At 35.4% G+C, this 21,707-nt stretch overlaps 3 protein-coding genes across 8 annotated transcripts; 1 reads left to right on the top strand and 2 right to left on the bottom strand.

Moving 5' to 3' along the window:
- Positions 1–1,076: 1,076 nt before the first annotated feature.
- LOC133291192 (superoxide dismutase [Cu-Zn], chloroplastic-like) lies at positions 1,077–6,153 on the bottom strand. Its single transcript, XM_061489414.1, has 8 exons — positions 5,862–6,153; positions 5,534–5,595; positions 5,227–5,266; positions 4,998–5,093; positions 4,878–4,909; positions 4,668–4,743; positions 4,354–4,407; positions 1,077–1,369 (listed from the first exon to the last, which is right to left on the bottom strand). The coding sequence occupies exons 1-8, from the start codon at positions 6,091–6,093 to the stop codon at positions 1,344–1,346; spliced, it is 618 nt and encodes a 205-aa protein (XP_061345398.1). The 5' UTR covers positions 6,094–6,153; the 3' UTR covers positions 1,077–1,343.
- A 2,619-nt stretch (positions 6,154–8,772) lies between these two features.
- LOC133291191 (uncharacterized) lies at positions 8,773–16,373 on the top strand. Of its 6 annotated transcripts, none has more exons than XR_009748773.1 (7): positions 8,773–9,318; positions 9,534–12,413; positions 13,152–13,205; positions 13,675–14,005; positions 14,830–14,965; positions 15,143–15,255; positions 15,862–16,373. XR_009748773.1 is itself a non-coding variant. In XM_061489413.1 (4 exons), the coding sequence occupies exons 1-4, from the start codon at positions 8,845–8,847 to the stop codon at positions 13,930–13,932; spliced, it is 3,666 nt and encodes a 1,221-aa protein (XP_061345397.1). In that variant the 5' UTR covers positions 8,773–8,844; the 3' UTR covers positions 13,933–14,459. The 6 variants fall into 6 exon arrangements, 1 of the variants encoding a protein (XP_061345397.1); XR_009748771.1 differs by having other exon boundaries at positions 14,830–14,998; XR_009748774.1 differs by having other exon boundaries at positions 14,830–14,998; positions 15,851–16,373.
- A 915-nt stretch (positions 16,374–17,288) lies between these two features.
- On the bottom strand, positions 17,289–19,267 carry LOC133291218 (transcription factor FER-LIKE IRON DEFICIENCY-INDUCED TRANSCRIPTION FACTOR). The gene is made up of 4 exons (XM_061489446.1): positions 18,746–19,267; positions 17,762–17,959; positions 17,497–17,670; positions 17,289–17,401 (listed from the first exon to the last, which is right to left on the bottom strand). The coding sequence occupies exons 1-4, from the start codon at positions 19,265–19,267 to the stop codon at positions 17,297–17,299; spliced, it is 999 nt and encodes a 332-aa protein (XP_061345430.1). The 3' UTR covers positions 17,289–17,296.
- Positions 19,268–21,707: the final 2,440 nt, after the last annotated feature.

Genomic DNA, 21,707 nt, shown 5'->3' with positions numbered 1-21,707 from the left:
AACGAGTATATTCCACGTATATATACATAATAGGTACAGAGAAAGTTAGGTGGGGAGATACATAATATATCAAATCAAAATTAATTTTGTCTTATTTCTCCATTTTCATGCAAGCACAATCCCTAGCTAGAGGGGAGATACATAATGTATCAAATCAAAATAATTTCTAAAGAATTGGCCATGGCAACATCATAATTAGAGAAGTTTCTGTATTAGTATAAACTAGTCTATATTGTGATTAGAACCATACAGTGAGCAAGGTACCGCCCCATATGACCTTAGTAACACTAACAAATTCTTCTGTTTTTTATGGGCTTAGAAGTTTATTTGATGGAGGTCTGTTTGTTTCATGAAAGCCAGCCCACTAGGCTACGACTAAGGTCCCTCAAGGAGTTATCTGTCTACCCACACATTTGAAGGCTTGAAGCAAACTCTTTTTGGGATGTTTGGTATGGGAAAAAAAATTTATTACAAGAAAAAAAAAATTATCGAAATGTGATGAGTAATTTTTTTTAACCCGGATAAGTTACAAAAATGTGTTTGCTATGGAAAAAAATTGCCAGGAAAGTTGGTTTATTTTTACTTATGTTATGTTTGGTTGATAGTGAAATATTGATGAGAATGTGTTATGAAATTACGAAATTATCCATATTGATGGTGAAATAATGTTAAAATATTAGAATGACTGCTAGCAAACATATGTTTTAGAACATTGGTACATTTTAGCACTCCATTGTAGTTTTCAAAAATTTACATCACTTCTATTATTGTTCAGAAATTGTACTTGATATAGACTTTTTGAAGACATTTTTGTCCACAAATCGTAAAATGAGTTTCTCCATTACTCAAATTAAAAAAATACCACACTTCATATTGCAAAATTTTTTTTCCATTGCCCAGTTGAAAACGAAATGCATGGGAGGAATATTATACTGGTATTCTCTAACTTGAAGACATACCAAACGTGGTTAATATATTTTATCTACCCCACTTATCCTACATTCTTATCATATTCTCCCTACCAAACACTCCCTTTAAAGTCCAAAACTCAAACCGTTTAAGCAAAAAAAAAGTCTTGTACTCCAACTGGTCAAAAGAAAATTTACACACAAGTGAGCAGTGAAAAGCGAATAAGTAACAATCTGTTAGGGGCTCTCCTAGAGTTTAGGCACATCCGTGCATGGTTTAAAGCCTCTTTTGCATCATTATAGCTATGTTCTCATACAAGCAAAATGCTAGAGGCATATAGTCTATACACGCAATATAATATCATGTTGAATCATAGCTTACACGGGTAATATTAGAAAGCAAACAACAGATAAAACAAGTTGCATGAGTTGCATTTACGCTGGAGTCAAACCAACCACACCTGCAAACAAAGCAAGCACAACAGAGATGTTAATACAAACGAGAAACATAAAGTTTATGATACAGAGATATTGAAGTATAACATTGCAACAATTGCAGATACATAAACTAAGCAGCAGCTTTTCAGAATCAGACTATGAAATTAGATTATCGATGCTGGACCGGCCACACAAGCTGGGTCCATTAAGGCCCATATAAGTAGTCACACCACTGCATAAAGTGAGACAATTACCCTCTCACCACAATGAATTTCACTCCCCATGCACCAAAGTAAGAATGATTGCATCACACCTAGTGGGGTCCACAGGGCCAAAATGGTTACTACTCCCAGTCACTTATCATTGGAGAGTTTTCTATGCTTATATATTCCCTTCTTTTACCATTTTTATTTTTTTTTAGTATATCAAAGGGGCAAAGACCAAAAGAAAACTACAAAAGGATAGAATCAGAGTCTAGACAAAGACTCAGCTCCTGAGGAGCATCAAACAGAATAACAAAGTCCTCTGTTGCAGAAGAAGCTAGCTTAGCAAGGGTGTCAGCACAACTACTGTTGTCCCTTTTGACATGGTTGAACATGACATTCCAATCCCTGGTACTCCAGCTTCTAATGCTTTCCACAAGTTGCATAGAGACACAGCTATCCTGATTCCCATTGATCGCTTGAATGGCTAGAAGACAATCACTTTCTATCACCAGCTGAGCAATTCGATTAGACCAGGCAACTCTAATCCCCATGTAAATGGCCCACAGTTCAGCTATGAGGGGAGAACAAATGCCAATTTTATACAAAAAACCCCATAACCAGTTACCATTGGCATCTCTAAACAGGCCTCCACACGCTGCTAGCTTCGAGTTAGGCTTGATAGATGCATCCACGTTGAGCTTGACCTAGCCGAAGGGAGGGGCTTTCCACGACTCAACCGAGTTGACTTGCAAAGGAACCTGCTGTTGCTTAGAAATATTCCAACTAGACCTGATGTCTCTGATAAACTTTGAGATAACTATAACTGGCTGGTCTGGTCTAGAGAAATGAGGATCATGGACCTCACTATTCCGCCATTTCCATAGGTGCCAAGTAGTGGAAGCAAATATGTCTATCCAGTTCAGTCATTGTAGGTTCGACCACCCCTGGTTGAGATTCTTTTGGAGCCACCCAGCTAGCGGCAGATTGAAGAAGTCAGCAGGTGGGGACCCTTGAAACCAAGCCACCCAGATAGAAGTTGCGTTGGGGCAATCCCTGAGCACGTGGATAATGGTTTCCGTCGCCATGGCACATAATGGGCAGGCTGAGGAGCCACTCCATCTTGCCGAGTAATCATTAGTAAGGAGCCGACCATGGTACACTGTCCACATGAAGGCATAAATTCGCTGGGGGCCTTTCCATTTCCAGATGGCTTTCCAAATAGGGTCCTCACATGAGGGATCAAAGTTCATGAGGCCGTTGTAAGCTTCTCGGATCAAGTTTTTATGGTTACTCGGATTACTCCACACTAGGCTATCTTCCCTCCCATTGCAAACAGGGGGAATTATGGGGCGAATTGCTTGGACCACTTCCAGAGGAAGGTACAGACTCAGGATGACCAGCTTCCACTGCCCTGAGTTGTTGTCCACCCAATCAGCCACCCTGTTGTTGAATTCACTGTGATCTAGATCAGTAATGACATAGTCAATCAGAGGCTTCTCCCATTGGGTCCATCTATGCAGCCAGAAGTCAACTTCTCTCCCATTACCAACGTTCCACCTTAAGGACTCCAGGAAAGCCGACCAGATTTTGCTCAGGCTTTTCCATAGGATTGAATCAGCTTGACCGGATTTGATTTGTCTTCTAAGGTCTAAGTTTCGGCCATATTTACTAGTGAGCACTCTCACCCACAAAGTCTCTCTATTGCTGATAATCCTCCAAGCCACCTTGTGGAGGAACCTTTAGCACACATATTCACCTAGTTGTTACTCTACTAAAATACAGCCTCAGTCAAGATCTACAGTGTCCAACACTTCCCCCTGATTCTTAGCCTTACATAAGACTCACTCGCGGTTACTCTCTTGTTGAGTTTAGATTCATACCTTTGCTTCACTAGATCACTGTTACATCGACACACTACACCCCTAGAGGGAAACAGACCTATTTACGCCACACAAACAGTTCGCATACTTTAGAGGCGATGATCAATGGTAAAAGTTGATAACGATTTTTCATACCAAATCTTAGGTTTGAAGACTCTCTGCAAAAGTTAATTGATAAATAAGTCAAAAAAAAAATTTCAATATCCAATGAGCAACATAAAAGGAATCTAAAATATATTACTCATTGCTTTTATTGGACAATTCCAAGACTTTATCATCTCTGCAGCCTACAGGTCTCTAATATCATATATAGATTTTCTATCTAGACCTCCAGTCACCACTCTCTATATCCAATATGAGCATGCACCAATACTTTGCTATGTATATAATGTCAATAAAGCATGTCTCTGATCAACGTAGCTGTGGATGGTAATCATCAGTTATAGGAATAAATCTGGGGTACGGTGCTCCTTCTTTCTAAAAAGGGGAAACTTTTATCCCATTTAAACCACCATCTTCATTTTTATTTCTCTCCAAATCCCAATTTTTTACTCTTTTTAGAAAAGATGTACCTACAGCAGTAGTACACAAGATTTGTTCCAGTTATAGATCAAGGACCCAGCTTATTCAGCGGAGTTACATACACAATTTTGAAAATTACATATAGAGTGTGTTTCTTTCTTCTTTTTTTGTGTTTCTGAACTATATCGACACAGCATTATTTTTTTTGGAACCATTTTATGAGAAAGAGTTTTGGGCATTTTACGAAAGAAATAAAAGTAATCACAAAGTTAAAGAAAATTAGTAATTTTTTGAATATCAAAGCAAAAACTGAATCAAATAACATATAATCACGTCAGAATGGATGGATTGATGAATTTGGAAAGAATATAATTGTTTTAGTTCATTTTTTTTCCATACCACATGCCAATCTTCCACCAGCATTTCCAGTGCTCAAACTAAGTTCTTGCCCACCTAAAAAAGTGGAAGTAAAAGAAAATGAGACTAAAACTAAAAATGCTCCAATTATGATTGGGCATGAATCTTAATATACAAGTCCACTATTGCAATATAAGAAAAATATTAGCATGAGGAAGAAAAGCCAATCTCATGTTCTATGTCATGACATTCCTTTCATGTTCTGAGAGAAAAATTCTGAAGCTTGTAACAGTAATTTCCTATACAGCACAGAGTTGTGAAGCAAATATAAACAAATGTATAAGGTATGACTTTACCCTTTCCAAGGTCATCCTCAAGCTCATGAACCACTAAGGCTCTTCCAACTACTGAATTGGGGCCATTGAGTGGTATCTGCACGTTTAAGGCCAAACACAACAATTAGCTACTATCAAAAAGAAACTACAGGTCAATTCAAACCCACCGACATAAGGAGCAAAGGTTGCAAACCATATTAAAAGACAATTATATGAAAAAACAAAGAACACCTGATTGTCCACAATTGTTGCTTCTGCAACCCCTGTGTTTCAAAAAATGATAAAATGAGTACATAAATAAATGGGATTCAAAAGCAGAGGGAAATGAAAGAGATTGAAAACATGCATTACCATCGGCATTAGCAACTATGTTTCCCAGGTCACCCGCATGGCGCATTTCATCCTTTGGAGCACCATGTTTCAGTTTATTAGGATTAAAATGTGCTCCTAAACATGCCATTCAATTCAAGTAGCAAACACTTTTGACTTCATCAACTGAACCATATAAAAAAAAAAAGAAAAAAAAAAAGAAAAGTAAAGAAAACCCAAGGTAAAAATATAAACTAAGGTTACGCCTTACCAGTTGATACACACCCATTTGTGGTGTCACCATACTCATGCTACATTAGAAAATATTACAAGTTAGAAAATGATTTAAAAACAAAAAAAAGATGACAAAGCAAAATGCCTCAAAGACCAAATTTGTTAAAATCTAAATTTTAAGTAAAATCGAAAGGGGTTAAAAAATCATAAAATGTAAAATCGTAATATTAAAAAAAATAGTAAAAAACATAAAAGCGTTTGTAATATTGGTATAATCATTTTAATGAAAAAAAAATTATAAAATCATAGTAATAAATCGAGAATTTAACTACTCAGAGACTCACTAGGTGAAAACCATGAGGCCCTGGAGTAAGACCAGAAACACGAACATTAACAGTTGTTGGGCCTACACACACCACATAGGTAATTAGCACGCTGAGAACTAAAGCCACAAAGAGGAGTTCTCAGCTACAGAATGTAACAAAGGAACTTCACGCGCAGTTCCAGCCATTTTTACAAGTGAAGAAGGGAATGGTTCAAAGTTGAAACCTTTGATGGAGTTTTCATTATGGGTCTCCTTATATTGAAATGGAAGTTTTTAAAGGAATTGGTAGAGTGGCAGGTGAAATAAGCAAAAGCAAACAAGAGGGGGAAGAATGGAAGAGAAGGAACCATTGTCTTGTTGGGTTATCTTGACAACGCCTTCCACGGCGGAATTTCCCTTGAGGACTGCGACGGCTTTCTTGGTAGCGGCGCCGGCGACGAGGGTGAAGGGTTTAGAGGGAGTGGCGGCGACGGTTACGGATTGGGGAGGGAGGTTGAAAATGATGGGGAAGGAAGAAAATGGAGTTGGTTGGAATGAAAGAATGGTGTGAGCAGCCATGGCTGCGAACGCTGCTTCCATTGGTAATTTGGTAGTATAGTCTATGCTCAATGCCACTCTATCTGTTCTTGAATCTTTTCTTTTTTGCGTGGCTGTTGTTAAATTTAAATGTACACCCTCAACTTTTACGTATTTACAACGAGAATAATGTATTTATAAATTTTCTGTTTATAAATTTTTACAAATTATATTATATCTGACCGATCAGATATTTTTAAATAAAATATTATCGGTTAAACATAATATAATTTATAAATTGATAAAAAAAAAATTATTAATATAATTCTACTCATTTATCAATACGGCATTTTAATTTTCTAAACAATTCAAACATTTTAAAATAAATAACATACTCACCGTACCACTTTTTTAAAATTGAATATAAATAAAATTATAAGTGATATTTATAGCTGTATAAGTTGTGTACTGAGGCAATGGAGCCCCTACCCTTGTGTAATTTCTTGTAAGGGATTCTTGTACACTCCAGTCTCATCCTAAAAAAATTGAGTGTGATAAATATAAGGACAAAAAGCTACTAAGGCTTCAATGTGGATATATACACATATTAACAATAGCGATTGAATCCGTTTATAAATTTATTTTTGTAATTACACAATAATTATAAAGCCTAATCTAAACTCCTTTAGAGATGAGGGTGTGTGTACATATACATCGGTGAAAACATAGTAGTAGCACATGATAGTGTTCCTACAAGATTTGTTTGGACGGCCTTAAAAAAAAATTATGACTTGTTTTTTTTTTAAATTATTTTTAAATTATTTTATGTTTGGATAAAATATATAAAAATTATTTTTTAATAAAAAGGTTATATGGATATTAAAAAAGATTAACGACTCTAATTTGTAAGCATGTGACAGATCTTTTTTTAATTTAATGGCTCTGGTGTCAAATTTCAAATTTGACACTGATGTCAAAGGATCCTACTTCATATATATATATATATATATATATATATATATATATATATGGGATTAAGATTATTTTACACCAGTGTAAGTTACACTCTCAATCTTGATAATTGATCTTACTTATATCTACGGGTTCTAATTTTTTAGTTATGTAAGCTATTAGATACAAGTGGATCAATGCTCAAGATTGAATGTAAGACTTCAAACTTTTACATTAATGTAAGAATATACTGCTCCATATATATATATATATATATATATATATATATATATATGAAAATAATAATGATAACGAAGTGGAGTGATTGGAGTTAGGTTGAGGTAAGATTGGTTTTTCAAGAAAAATATTTGATTTTTCACTTTTTTTTTTTTTTAAGGAATCCTGACTTAAAATAAAAGCACTATATTAATTTTTTTAAAAAGTTGATATCTAAATATATAAAATTACTCAAAAAGACTTTTTTTAATAAAAAAAAACTTACTCTTACATTAATGTAAGAATATACTGCTCCATATATATATATATATATGAAAATAATAATGATAACGAAGTGGAGAGATTGGAGTTAGGTTGAGGTAAGATTGGTTTTTCAAGAAAAATATTTGATTTTTCAAATTTTTTTTTTTTTTTTTTAAGGAATCCTGACTTAAAATAAAAGCACTATATTAATTTTTTTTAAAAAGTTGATATCTAAATATATAAAATTACTCAAAAAGACTTTTTTTAATAAAAAAAAACTTTTCTAAAAAAAAAAAAAAAACTTATCCAAACGCACACCGTATATACATTTAAAAGTGGGATGTTGTTACCAAAAAAAAGAAAAAAAAAAGTGGGATGAGAAACTGGAGAAAGTAGGTATCAATTAGTTGACTCCAATTGCCAAGCCTAACGACTCTAATCCTAATTTAAAAACATACACTACAACATTCTTTGCATTTAATTGCATAATTTACTATCTTGCAAAGTAAACTTGTATTGACAATGTTACAAAAGAATTATAAATTGTGCAAAAATGGAATGAACGATAAAGTTTTTCATAAAGATTTTAAAAGCCAAATAATTCTCCCATATAATAAGCAAGATGCACGTGAAGACTCCGAACTATTTAACACAAAATGGTGTATTGGATTGGAATTTTAAAGAATTTTAATGGATTATTTTTAGACAAAAAAATTCATTGGTATTCAATAAGGATTTTAATAGATAAAAAAAATTCATATGACATTCGATTAGGATTTTAAAATATTATTTTAGAATCCGTCCAAATCCGTTGATATTCAATCAAAATTTTAAACAATGGAAAAATAACATTGTGTATTAAAAAATATAATGATTTTAATGACTTTTCTTATTCTATTGGCGTGAATTTGGTAAGACTTTTCAATAAGTACGACACAATAAATATTATTAATTACTAATAAATTATGACCGTTAGAATAAAAGAAATGAACAATAATTAAATTATGTCATTTAAAATGACAAACACTAAACCTTTAAATTAATTGTAAAAATGATAAACTACTTTTTTTGACTTTTTTTTGGTGATAAATGAATGTGTTCCCATGCCTACTTTATCTATTCTTCTTCTATACTTTGGATTACAATCTTATCCTTATTATTATTATTATTATTATTATTATTATTTGGAATTTTGAGTTTAACAGTTTGGACTTTAGACCGAACTCGAACTAGAAAGTCCACGTTACAAATGGGGAAGAAGTGCAAAGTGCGAAGTGCTAAAAGTAAAAAAAAAAACAAAAAACAAAAAAGAAGAAATTGAGAGATGAGAATGGGATGAAGGTGAAATCCATACAAATCTAGAAAAAGCAAAAGAAGGCGTTAATGGAACCACGAAACCCCTCTCCCTCTCCCTCTCCCTCTTCCTCTTCAGTTCGAGTACTCATTCGCCCTACTCAATCTTCTTCTTCTTCTTCTTCTTCAACCTCCGATCATCCCTCAGCTCCACCTCACTCCTCCTCCTCCGAAGGCGTTGTGGTTGTCGGTTTCATTGCTCGGCGACACGACGATTCCGCTCACCTCATTAACCGAGTCATCGACTCCAACGTTTTCGCCTCTGGCAATCTCGACAAGCCGTTATTCGTCGACGACGATGAAGCCAGGGACTGGTTCAAGCGCAGGAGAATCAGTTATTTCCACGACCACGATAAGGGGATTCTGTTCCTCCAGTTTTGTTCCACTCTCTGTCCCGCCATTCACGGCAGCGGCGGCGGCGGCCCGGAAACCGCGCCGGGATTCGACTCCGTCGTGGAAGAGCACGACTTCGGCGACCTCCAGGGAATGCTCTTCATGTTCTTTGTAAGTCATTTTCTTCACTGTTATAACCGTCTTAATGTAAATATATTACAATATCATGACTGTGAGATAAGACCATGTCACAGCCTCCAACGGATTAGGAACCTAATTTTGTTGTTTTAGTTAGTTTCTTGATATAGCAGGGTGTGTGTGTGTGTGTGTGTACTTTCAATTATAAATTGTGCATAATTGGTGTAATTGACAACTTAGAAATGCAGGTTTGCCATGTTATCATATACGTTCAGGAGGGTTCACACTTCAGTACTAGGATTTTAAGGAATTTTCGTGTGCTACAAGCAGCCAAGCATGCTATGGCTCCCTTTTTTAGATCCCAAACTACACCACCCTTGCCGTCTAGATCGCATTCTTCTTCGTTGTCGTCGCGACCTACATCTTCGGCTAGCAATTCTTCTCCAGGTAGAGGTGGTGGTAACTTGAGTCGCAATGCGTCGGCCATATCTCTCATGTCGGGTTTAGGTTCTTATACTTCTTTGTTTCCAGGACAGTGCATACCTGTCACATTGTTTGTTTTTGTCGATGACTTCTCCAATTTACTGAATTCCAACACAAATGGGGAGGACACTTCTTCGGATGTTTCTTCACTTAATCAGTCTTCTAGTTTGAGTAGTGTAGCCAAGACAAACTTGCCTGCTAAAGGTTCTGGTTCAGTAGTTGTGCTGGCACGACCTGCAAGTCGATCTGAAGGTGGATTTAGGAAGAAATTACAGTCATCTCTTGAAGCACAAATTCGATTCCTGGTTAAGAAATGCCGTACATTATCGGGTTCTGAGATAACTCATTCTGGTGTGAGAACTGGGGGTAACTCAAGTTCTGCACCTTTGTTTTCACTTGATGCATCAAGGGCAGTTGTCTTGTTGGATCGGCTTTCAAATCAAAAAGGTGAGTCTCTTGAGTTTGCCACTGGACTTGTTGAAGATGTCTTAAATGGGAAAGCTACCTCAGATTCCCTTCTGCTTGAGAGCCATGGTCAAAGTGCAAACAAAGAAGATTTAATATCTGTTAAGGAGTTCATTTACAGGCAATCTGATATTTTGAGAGGGAGAGGTGGACTAGTTAATACCAACAGTGGCTCAGCTGCTGGTGTCGGTATGGTTGCTGTTGCAGCAGCGGCTGCTGCTGCCTCAGCTGCATCTGGGAAAACATTTACTACTCCTGATCTTCCAAATTTTGAAGTTTGGTTAACTTCTAGTCATCATATCTTGAGTAGAGTTCTCTGTGCAAAAGTGGGTTGCTTGGATGAATTTGAAATTATTAAAAGAAAACCTCGTCCAAGGAACACTGTTTCACCAGCAGTAGAAGGATCTTTGAAGAGTACAAATCCTTTAGATGTTGCAGTATCTTGGTTGCAAAGTGGTAGAGGGCTGAACACTAAGTTTTCAACTTTGTGGTGCCAAAAAGCCATTCCAGCTGCAAAGGAGATTTATTTGAAAGATTTGCCCACATGTTATCCTACTTCACAACACGAAGCCCATTTAGATAAGGCTTTGCATGCATTTCGCTCAATGGTAAAAGGACCTGCAGTGCAACTTTTTGCAAAAAAGTTGGAAGAGGAATGCACTTCTATTTGGAAATCAGGAAGGCAACTATGTGATGCTGTTAGTTTGACGGGCAAACCATGCATGCATCAAAGGCATGATGTTGAGACCAGTAAATCAGACTTAGGAGCTTCGGCCAAGCCACATTCCAGTGGCTATTTTTTTCTTCATGCCTGTGCTTGTGGTCGTTCCCGACAGTTACAGTCTGATCCCTTTGATTTCGAATCAGCTAATGCTAGTTGCTTCTCTGACTGTGATAAGCAACTTCCTGCAGTCAAACTACCAGAAATAGAAGTTGCAGGACCTGTTCAATCTTCCCCTTGGAGTTTGCTTCGTATTGGGGGTGCAAGATACTATGAATCTTCTAAAGGTTTACTTCAAAGTGGATTTTGTGCCACTCAGAAATTTCTTCTAAAATGGACAATATACCTAGAAAAACAGAGGAGATCAAATGGTTCAATAGAGAGTATAGTGAAACAAGGCTCTGTAATTAGGCCACCCAAGGCTGAATACATTGCAGATGCTAAGAAAACTGGTGTTAGACAACCCCACCCTGCTGTGCAGAATGGAGTGGAAGACCAAAGAACATCTTTAGATACAAACAAGGCTGATGATAAAAAGATAAGTTTTGGTAGAGGTTTTCCTATTTTCAAAATGAGAAAACCTTTTTCTGAGGTTGTTGCTGGATCAGTGGCTGCTGACTCAGGATTCCCTCCACTTCAGCAAAGGAAATTGCCTACATCTGGTTCAGAAAAGGGTACGAAGCAAAGCAGGCCAAGTAGTCAGAATTCAGAGTGGGTTAATGCAGCCGTTGATCATCAAGTATCTCAAAAATCTCAAGATATATCATTTACTCAGGGACTTGTTGATGGTAATGGCAATAATAGCTGCAGGGATGGTGACCCCTTTTTGAGGATAGGTAGCAATGTAGTGCCTGTATACTTGAATGGTAGTGAAAGGAGCAAATCTCATTCTTCTTTGAAACATGTAATAGTATATGTTGGATTCGAGCACGAGTGCCCCCATGGCCACCGTTTCCTGTTAAATGCTGAACATCTCGCTGAACTTGGATCTTCATACTCATTATCTGAAGAATCTCATATATCTTCTCTGGAGTCTGCTGGCAAAAATCAGGCCTATCATACTAAAGTAAGCAAGAATGCTTCCTGGGCCAAAGTCCATCGAAGTGCAAATGAAATTCTTTCTGCATCTATAAATAAGGAAAGAGATGTGAACAAATCAAATGAAATGATCCCTAATGGTGATTTGAATTCAGATGGATTAATATATACTTCCATTCCACTGAAGGAACAAAATTTTCCCTCTATGAATGTATTATCAAAAACCCCCAATCTTATGAAAGATCTTGGAGGGGATTTTCAAGCTATTGGCATGGATGGTGATGATCTTGCATTCTCCATGTTGAATCGAAACTTGCCTATCTACATGATCTGTCCTCACTGCAGGCATTCTAGGAATAAGAAAGATACTTCAAAAGTTAAGTTTGCCAGTGGTATCTCACAGCTGAAAAGGATTTTTCTGGTATGAGTTGCTGCTGATATAAGCATTTTACTAAGTCTCAGTTAGCATCATTGATTTTTTTTTTTTTTCCTGTTAATATAATGCATGTTGTTACTCAAACATGTTCTGTCATTTACATAATTTTTTATTGTAAAAAATATGAGGATTGCACAAATTTCCTTTCATTGTTTGTAATTTACACCGTGAACAACACTTTTTGCACATTTGCTTTATGTAAAAGACAAATGAGCTATCACTTTCTAGGCTACTAAACTTTTGCTTTCATCTCGATTAACTTATATCATTTTCTTTTTTATTGGTTAAGATAAACTAACATTTCATTGGATGCACTTCAAGGTAAGGAATGACTGATTGATAGGGTACCAGTTTCTATAACATATTGCTTGTGATGCTTTTAAAGAAAGGCACCATGTGAATTATGAAATATTTTCAACTTGTGATGTAAATACAGACTTTCTTCTTTAAAACAAAATCTTACAAACCGCCCATTACTCTTTAGGGAGTTATGTTTTACCATTTGGCATCTTCAAGGTTGAATTAACTGGTGAAAATGAGGGGTTTATCATTAATTCTTGTTTGTTGGGCATTAACCCTGGGGTTTGAAAACTCTGTTTTTTTTTGCTAGTGTATGTATTGGTTGCTACATGATATGGATGTTGGATTTCCTTTTGTGTCAGGATAATAATTTTCTCATAATTATTATCAGATTAGCAACCTAATCTTTAGACATTTCTGTAGGTGACCCCTGCTTTTCCTGTGATACTAGCAACATGTCCTGTCGTACAATTTGAGGTATATCTTTCTTCTTTCGTTATGTAAAATAACAATAGTTCTCATATTTAAAATGCAAGGGCTTTAGGTAGATAAGAGTCGAAATTATCGAGAAATGGCTGTTTTAGGATGGGAGAGAACAACCTTCAGTTATGTATTGTAGGCCCAAGTTGCGTTGCTATGTGTTGTATTTGTCGAATGCATTGTTTCATCTTTGTAATTGCTGGAATTACCAAAGCGATGAACAAAGAACAGAGAACTGGAAAGCATTTAGAGTTACCTGTGATTTATTAGCTACTATCTCTGAATGGGTTTCAAGATTGGAGTTAAATTTAGAGGGCTGGGATGTTTGATTAAATCCAATTTTTTTGCATGCTTTTTTGTTCTTTTCCCAGCATTGTTGTTCGGACTTCTAAAATAAAATTAAGATTTTTGTACTTTTTATTATTCTGGTCAATCCTATAATATTCTAGCTATTTTGTCCTTGTAGACATCATGCCTGCCTTCATCAGTTCCAGATCGTGAACGAAAATTGCAGTTTAGCCTTGGATGTCAAGTGGTCTTACCTCCAGAGAGTTTCCTCACTCTTAAATTACCATTTGTGTATGGCGTGCATCTTGAAGATGGAAACAAGCATCCTCTTAACCCCTTCGAACAACAACCAGAAATGACTGCCTGGATCACCAAGGGCACGGTACTGCAGATCTTGTCCAAGGAGAGGAATGATGAGGGATATCAAACACAATAAAAGCTTACTAAATCTTGGAGTGGCCTTGCTAGAGTGAAAAGAAAAGTATGTCGATAGCTTCTCCAAAACTCAGGTAAAGTTCACCCTCCCTCCCTTCCTTTTAGCTGACATGTGAAAATTTATTGGGCAAAAGTATGCACCTTACAAAAATCATATGATTACAGAAACCAGATTATATGTTCTTCTCTACCTTCATAAGAAGAGGCAGTAGTAGACGGCTACAAAATGCTAACATCATTTTCTGTTTTATTATTGGCCTTTTGAGATATATTGATTTTATAACTCTACAATGTACAAAGATGCTAAAATCTAAACAGAAGGGTTCTACATGAAGTTAAACTTGGTTTATTGTGTCCCTTTCGAGGTTCCATTGTCTCTTTCATTAAAGGAAAGTGATAGTTAAAGATTAAAAGGTATATATCATAGGAAGCAACTTGCAAGAGGATATTATTGCAGGGTCCCATCTAGGGGAAGGCTTGTGCAAGAATGTCTTGATAATCAGGCTTCCACATATGTCGTATCTACCATGAAGGACTAGTACAAACTTTGTCATAAGTGCGTTGTTTCTTTTGGCTTCATTCGTTCCTGACAGAGTGTATATAAGTTGTGATTAAACTTTTAGTTGTTGGCCCTAAAACAATGTATGTAGTTTTCTGCTTTCTTTTTGGGCTAAATTACATGAAAATTTGTGCTTTTAGAGATTATATGTCTGAAATTTGAAGGTTAAGAACTGAGTGATTAATGTTTCATTTCAAACATTGGGCCATTAATATTGATTGAATTGATGCATTTAATTGCTGTCACATAAAATAATTGTGTTTGTGGCTATGCTGGGTATTTTTTTGAAGCTGGGTGCACTTTGTTATATTATTTGAATTATAGTTTTTTTTTATACAGTTGCTAGGTCATATGTATAAAGTTGTGATTGGAGATTCAGGACAAGGAACTTTATGGATGATGAGTATGGTCCAGAATGAAATTACTAAGCTATAATGGAAACACATGGAGTAAATCATCATCCAGGCATGAACTGGTAACATGGATTTACCTGCTTAATCGTAGTAAGGTCTGATAATGTGAATTGATTATACTTACTTGCCACCCTTTTTATTGGGTGCAATTTTGGACCTCTTGGTTACTTACAGCCCTGTGGGGGCTTTGTAGCTCGCTCATCTGCTCTTGTATAATAATCTCATGTGGATAAATGCAGACCCATAGTTCAATCGATTTGGATGATACTGCCCTTTACAAATGAATGTATTCTACGATTGGGGGGAATCTATGTGCATCAATAACTACAGAATTAGAATGATCCTAGTAATGGTACGTGTTGTTAGATGCAGTCCTTATTTTTTATACTTATGTTCTCAACGGCCGGCTCTCAAAAGAATTTCATTTGTTATTGTAAGATTTGCTCTTTGGCCTTCCTGACAATGAATTTGTTGTGTGTTTTGCTAGGATATTCATCTGTAGCTTGTTAGCAATCTGACTAATTAAGATGTTCTATCAACGTTGTGTAGTTTGTTGTAACAAAATAAATAAGCAAATAAAAGTGCAGTTTGATGGATCATGCAGTTTAGGAGAAATGTTGATTGATGGCTTATTATTTGCATCTGTCCTGGCTAAATTGGATGAGCAACTCTTGAATTTAGAGTGGAACCGATTAATTGATTTGTTGCCAAAATAAGATGTCAAGGAATAACTCTTGATTTACTAATACAAGAACCCATTATTTGGTCTCATGTGATTCTTGGGCTCGTTAAGAATTATTGTCCCGATAATATTTAGGATGCTTCGGAGACCTTGTTAATGTCATATTATTATTTTCTAGTATGCTGGTTGTTTATGTTCATACGAATGCCACTAGATCTTCCTATTATCGAAATTCAACTGCCACGGACTTACTGTGAAGGTGAAGTTTGCTTGCAGGTGAATCTCCTCAAAGTTGCATTTGATGAAAGGGTGGATGGCGTCATCTACATAGAAGATCATGTAGCCAAGATACTGAATATTGTCTGTTATGATTTGATCTTATTCTTCAACATGAAGCACAACAATAAATGAGCAATGACATTGATCCTATGCATTTCAATATTATACCGAAAGGGTAAAAGGGTGAAGCAGGAGCTAGCTAGGAAAAACTAGGCGCATTGCTGTTTCTTGATTTTTACTTGATTTCCAGGGGAATGGGCATTTAGTGCCGTAGTTTTGTTTGAGGCAATACGATGAGTGTTATGCGTGATGTTAAATTCGTCGTTGTGTTTTTAGTTCTTAGTTTGGTGTAAGCTTGCTGATCATCAAGGTGATAAAAAATCGTTTGACTGCAGCCTATGAATGGTCATTGTGAAAGACTTTTATTGTATTTTCTTTAGGTAATGTTGAAACTTTGTTTAGGCCCTTACGTTCTCAGCCAACAAACACTGGAGGGGAACAAACAAACTATGTCGTTATTTTGTATCCTCTTATACGTAAATTACTCCTAAATGTCTTAAGCTAAATTACTTCGATTTTCCTTATGAAATGATAATGAACTTAATATGATAATTTGGATGTCCATCAGTTCATTAGTTTTAACATAAATTTATTTTTGATACATTAGAAATTGTCGTCACGATTTTGATTTCAAATCTTTTTATTTTCCCACGAGAAAACGAGTGACGCTGCTTAAATAGAGGTTTCTGTGTTACGTTACAGGTGAAGAATTTTTATGATTCTTCTTGTAATAGAAAAATCCCGGTTTTGTTGGTTTCCAATTACTCTAGTCACAGTTGAAGGAAATTCTTTTGCCCGTACATAAACTTTTAAGGGCAGTTTATATAAACATGCAGATGCCTTATGCCCGAACATAAGTAGCAGCAACGGTTGTGTATATAATATGTGAAACTGTTATTATACGTGAATGGATTTTCTTTTTTAACCACGTCGTTTGTAATATCTTAACCATTCACTCATAAATTAGATTTTACGATTCGAATGGTAATACTAGTAGAAGAGAAAGTGATTATATTAAGAGTTTTATAAGAGTTACGTTGTAGGAAAAGTGATTGTGTAATGTTATAGAGATTCGTTTTGCGTGTCTGTAATTTTCTTTTTTTCTTTTTTCTTCAAAAAGTGTGAGCCCCACAAAATGTTGTGTGTGTAGGAAAGTTTGTTGTATCATGTTAAATGACAAATGCAAACCCCTTGTATTAATCACTGACCATTGATATAATATGAATTAATAAATGAAGTGAGATTTTTCACATAATAAACAAGAGACAACCATTCCTTATTATATAGAAGGTGATGGGGGCTCAAACTTGTGTCAATACCAATCATAATCATTCTAATGCAACCTTCACGTCACACACTTTCATGCGGTGAGTCAAACATGAAAGGATGCCATGAATTCAAAGCCTTGGTTCAGAAGAGCCCCAGTCACCCATAGCTTCAAATTTGGCAGGTTAATTTCTGATTCAGACCCTTTTACCTGTTTTCAACACATCAATGACCAAATCCATAAGCAAAACGAAGACTCATTTCAACAAATTAGAAAGATTAAATAGGAAGGAGAGTATAGCTTACATTCAAAGTAAACGTAAGTAGAAAACTGTCACAAACTGTAACCAAGTTTGAATTCTGAACATTGAAACCTGCAAGAGACTCAAGAGCACCGTATAGAGAGGCAGCTACCCCTTCTCCTTTATTGCACACTATTTTGGCATAATACCCTCTTTCCTCTACTTGAAACATGTCCATCTACAAAGCAGCATACACAAATGTTGTTACAAACTAAAAACTTATGGAGTTGAAAGGATTTTTAATTTTTAATTTTTATTGTCAAACAAACCTGCATGATCTTCTTGCTGATTGGAGCCCTGTTGTGGGTGACTTGAACCTTTACGGGGTTGTTAGTTGGTTCTTGATAATTTTCGGACACTAACAAGGATGCTTCAAGTCCTGCAACCTCAGCCTTCAGCTTCTTAGCTTGTGCTTGAAGCTCATGTACGTATGATACTGCATCTCCAATTATAGAGGCCTTATCCATCTGTGGATAAAATAATATACATATATATAAGTTACATTTCAATCTCAAATATAAAGCTTGTCAGATTTAATTAAACTTTTTAATACATCCCCAGTAAGTTTGTTTTTAATTATATGACATTTAACAGAGCTAGCCATTTCAATTATTTTTTTTTTATACAAAAAGTTTAAGTGAGGTTAGATATCGGTATTCCTAAGATCAGAAAAGATTCCTAAACCTCTTTGAGGATTTCGGAAGGGATTACATATCACCCATCAATAAAGTCCTCACATCAGTCAACAGGTTTGAATTCACACCCTTAAGGGATATGGACCAAACCCTTAGCCAACTGTATCCACCTTTGTTCACCTAGCAGTCTCAACGATGAACCTAACTTTTTGCAAGAAAAACTATACATATTAATTAAATGACAATATTATCTTTGCAACATGACATGGTATAGAGAGGTTTATGAAACTAATGTGAGCCATAGTATTTTTTTTTTTTTATACATATCTATATGACCCAAAAATAGGGATGATATTACCAATTCAAGACTTCAATAAAATTGAAGGGGATAATCACTATTCCTATGAAGAAAGAAAAAAACTAAAACAATGTATAAATTTGAAGGGGGCGATCTTCATCCCTCCCTCCATCACTGGATGTGAGATCTTTGTAATTTCTAGCAATTAGTATGCGAAATCTTTTTATGACCCATCATTTGGCCTTCATTAAGAAAAGATAAAGGACTTCAAATAACAATTTTACTTGCTTAACTAATCTAATTGAAATGGGGACACATACCTTAGTTATGTTGGGAACCAAAGAACGCAAAGCATAAAGCTTCTCCTTCATTCGGCCTCTCCTCCTCCTCTCAGAAATGAGAGTCTTGGCCCTATCAGATTTTAGCCTTGTTTTGGCATCACCACCGGTTCCAGTTGCCGTGGTGGTGGTAGTGGTGGTGGTGGTAGTGGTTGCAGAAGAATCCTCTTCATCATTTTCTTCTTCATCTTCTTCTTCTCCTTCTCCCTTAACATCATCATCAAAACATGAGAAGGAGTTAAATGTAGAGCTGGGATCATAGGCACTCACAGCATTACTACTGTTTTGATCAAAAGGGTTTCCAGGACATGAAAGGGGATATTGATTATCAACGAAGCAATCATTGATAAGGTCAGAATTGAAGTTAGAAATGGAACTTTCATTGCCCCCTCGAATCAAATTGATAAACTGATGATCAAAGTTGGGATCGGCAATGAAGTTGTGTAGCTCAAAATCATTCATGTTCACTTGTGTGTCTTGGTGGTGAACATCCATTGCGTACATGATTGGAACTTGGTTAGTTAGAGATCTGATTGCAATTTATAGAAGGAAGGTTGACATTATTATTAATATAATAATAGTTTTGGTGGGAATAGAATAAGATGAGTTTCTGATAGTTAATTAACTAGAGTAGACATTTATTATATATATATTTCTAGTTAGTCAGGTTTATAACTACGCGGGATGACCATGACCCATATTTGATTACTATATATGTGTCCAAGGTTTGGTAAAAGATGTGACCAACTTGGGCAAAAAAATTAACTAATTGCATTTTAAATAAAGAATTATGAATTTATTATGGTTTTGAAATTATCTACGCGTATATTGCAGTGTGTTACGTTTGGATTGGGCGTCACTAGTCACGCCTAAGTTAGGCGTCACTCATGTAGTGTTGACACATGTCACAAAAAATTAACATTTTAACAGTAAAACTTCAAAAGGCCATAACTTTTGACTCGGGTATCCAAATCAGGTAATTCTTTTTTTGATTCCATATAACTTTTTGAGAGTTACACAATGACACCTCATTTGGTATATTTTATCTCTCACAAACATAATTTGAATTTGTAACAAAGAGACTTTATCTTGTAAGACGTGGTCTGAAATTAATGATGGCACCAAAGTGGATTAGTCTATCTATAAATAAGAATACTTAATGTCATAGTAAAATATATATTTTATACCAAATGTTTGAAAAAAAATAGTGTATAATATTGTCAGAAAAGAAAGTACAATAATATAAAAGTGTGAGAGAGATTGGTGAATTTTTGAATTCGTAAATATCGAAAAATTTTCGAAAATTTTCCAGTGCGTAGATATCGAAAAGTTATGTGGAATAAAAAAATCACCTGCTTCGGACTTCCAAGCCAAAAAAATTACATAGGTCTTCTTTGAATTTTTGAAGGACCACGATTTCAATTAATTGGGTTTATTTTGAATTTATGAGGGACCTTAAGTCGACTTTTTTTTAATGGATTAAAATGAGGGATAGGATATTGTAACAACCAATTAGTGTTACTACCAATCAATTTCACCGTTAGATCGATTATGCTGATCCAACGGTTATACTTATTTCCATCTTTGTATGGTTATGATTCCCTATATTTAATGTGAAAGAATTATATATGGAAAATCATAACCATACAAAGGTGGAAATAAATATAAAATATTAAATATGAAAAATCCTAACTATATAAAGATGGAAATAAATATAACTGTTGGATCCACATAATCGATCTAACGGTGAAATTGATTGGTAGTAATACTAATTGGTTGTTACAATATCTTTTCCCTTAAAATGGACCCTGTGTTTTTTCTTGAGGATGAAAAAATGTACTTACTCTTTTTAAAAAGAAGATTGCGTTTGGTGTTGGTTCCAAAATAACTCTAAGGCTTCTGGATTTAAATGCTCTTATAGTACCATTGTTGCAAATTCGAATTGTGTTTATGAGAGATAAAATATATCAAATAAGATGTCATTGCGTAGATATCATAAAGTTATGTGGAATTAAAAAAAATTACTTGATTCGGATACCTGAGTCAAAAGTTATGACCTTTAGAAGTTTTACGGTTAAAATGTTAATTTTTTGTGACACATGTTAACACCACATGAGTGACGCCTAACTTAGGCGTGACTTCCTCATGGGTGACGCCTAACTTAGGCGTGACTGGTGACGCCCAATCCGGGCGTGACATTGTGCAATAAATGCGTAATTATTTTCGAAACTATAATAAATTCTTAATTTTTTATTTAAATACAATATATTAATTTTTTTGCTGACCAACTTGTTAATAAATGTTGTGTCTCGGAGCCCTGCAATTCTTAGCTCGGCCTCATATTCAATTAGCCCGGTCTTTTTCAAGTCGGCTTGTGGAAACGACAATGAACAATAACAGCAAATTAAAAATAGAGATAAGAAGGAAGAGAACACCAAAAATTTTAACGTGGAAAAAACCTTTTCGATGTGAAAAGTAAAAACCACATGACCAAGTCCAGAAAATTGTCCATTATGAACAATGAAATTTACAAAAGATTCTCTCTGACTTAATAACTAGAGGACTTCACCTTCTAAAGGATGGATCTACTCACAAGTGCTTCACACAAGTGTTTCTCTCTGTAAAGGGGATAGAGAATCCTACTCAACAGGGTATTCTTCTTCTTCTTCAGCGGTGGCCGCTGAGTTTCTTTCTCAAAGAATTTTTGTCTTTGACTTGTGCTTTACTCTTGAACGTTTCTCTTTCTCTTTCTTTTTCTTCTTTTTCAGCATCTAAGCATATCTTATAAACAAGCAAAAAAAATTTAATTATTGCATTTTAATTAAATAATTACGCATTTATTACAGTTTTGGAAATAATTACGGATCCATTGCACAATGTGACGCCTTTTTTGGGAGTCACATGTGACGCCTCATTTAGGCGTCTCTCACCTCAGGGGAGACGC

Source organism: Gastrolobium bilobum, unplaced genomic scaffold, assembly GCF_033153095.1.
Source record: "Gastrolobium bilobum isolate Gb01-03AN ecotype WA unplaced genomic scaffold, APGP_CSIRO_Gbil_v1 utg1383, whole genome shotgun sequence".
Lineage (NCBI taxonomy): Eukaryota > Viridiplantae > Streptophyta > Magnoliopsida > Fabales > Fabaceae > Gastrolobium > Gastrolobium bilobum.
This window is presented reverse-complemented; position numbering and strand designations above follow the sequence as displayed.

Bases quoted from the DNA above. Each gene is read 5' to 3' on its own strand.
- LOC133291192 (XM_061489414.1), bottom strand. From the start codon at position 6,093: ATGGAAGCAGCGTTCGCAGCCATGGCTGCTCACACCATTCTTTCATTC. The intron at 5,094-5,226 runs GTAAGGCGTAAC...TGGCATGTTTAG, and splicing joins AAATGGGTGTGTATCAACTG to GAGCACATTTTAATCCTAAT. The intron at 4,744-4,877 runs GTGTTCTTTGTT...TTAAACGTGCAG, and splicing joins CAACAATTGTGGACAATCAG to ATACCACTCAATGGCCCCAA.
- LOC133291218 (XM_061489446.1), bottom strand. From the start codon at position 19,267: ATGTACGCAATGGATGTTCACCACCAAGACACACAAGTGAACATGAAT. The intron at 17,671-17,761 runs GTTTGTTTGACA...GCTGCTTTGTAG, and splicing joins TCAGCAAGAAGATCATGCAG to ATGGACATGTTTCAAGTAGA. The intron at 17,402-17,496 runs GTAAGCTATACT...TGTTGAAAACAG, and splicing joins TACTTACGTTTACTTTGAAT to GTAAAAGGGTCTGAATCAGA.
- LOC133291191 (XM_061489413.1), top strand. From the start codon at position 8,845: ATGGAACCACGAAACCCCTCTCCCTCTCCCTCTCCCTCTTCCTCTTCA. The intron at 12,414-13,151 runs GTATGAGTTGCT...ACATTTCTGTAG, and splicing joins AGCTGAAAAGGATTTTTCTG to GTGACCCCTGCTTTTCCTGT. The intron at 13,206-13,674 runs GTATATCTTTCT...TTGTCCTTGTAG, and splicing joins GTCCTGTCGTACAATTTGAG to ACATCATGCCTGCCTTCATC.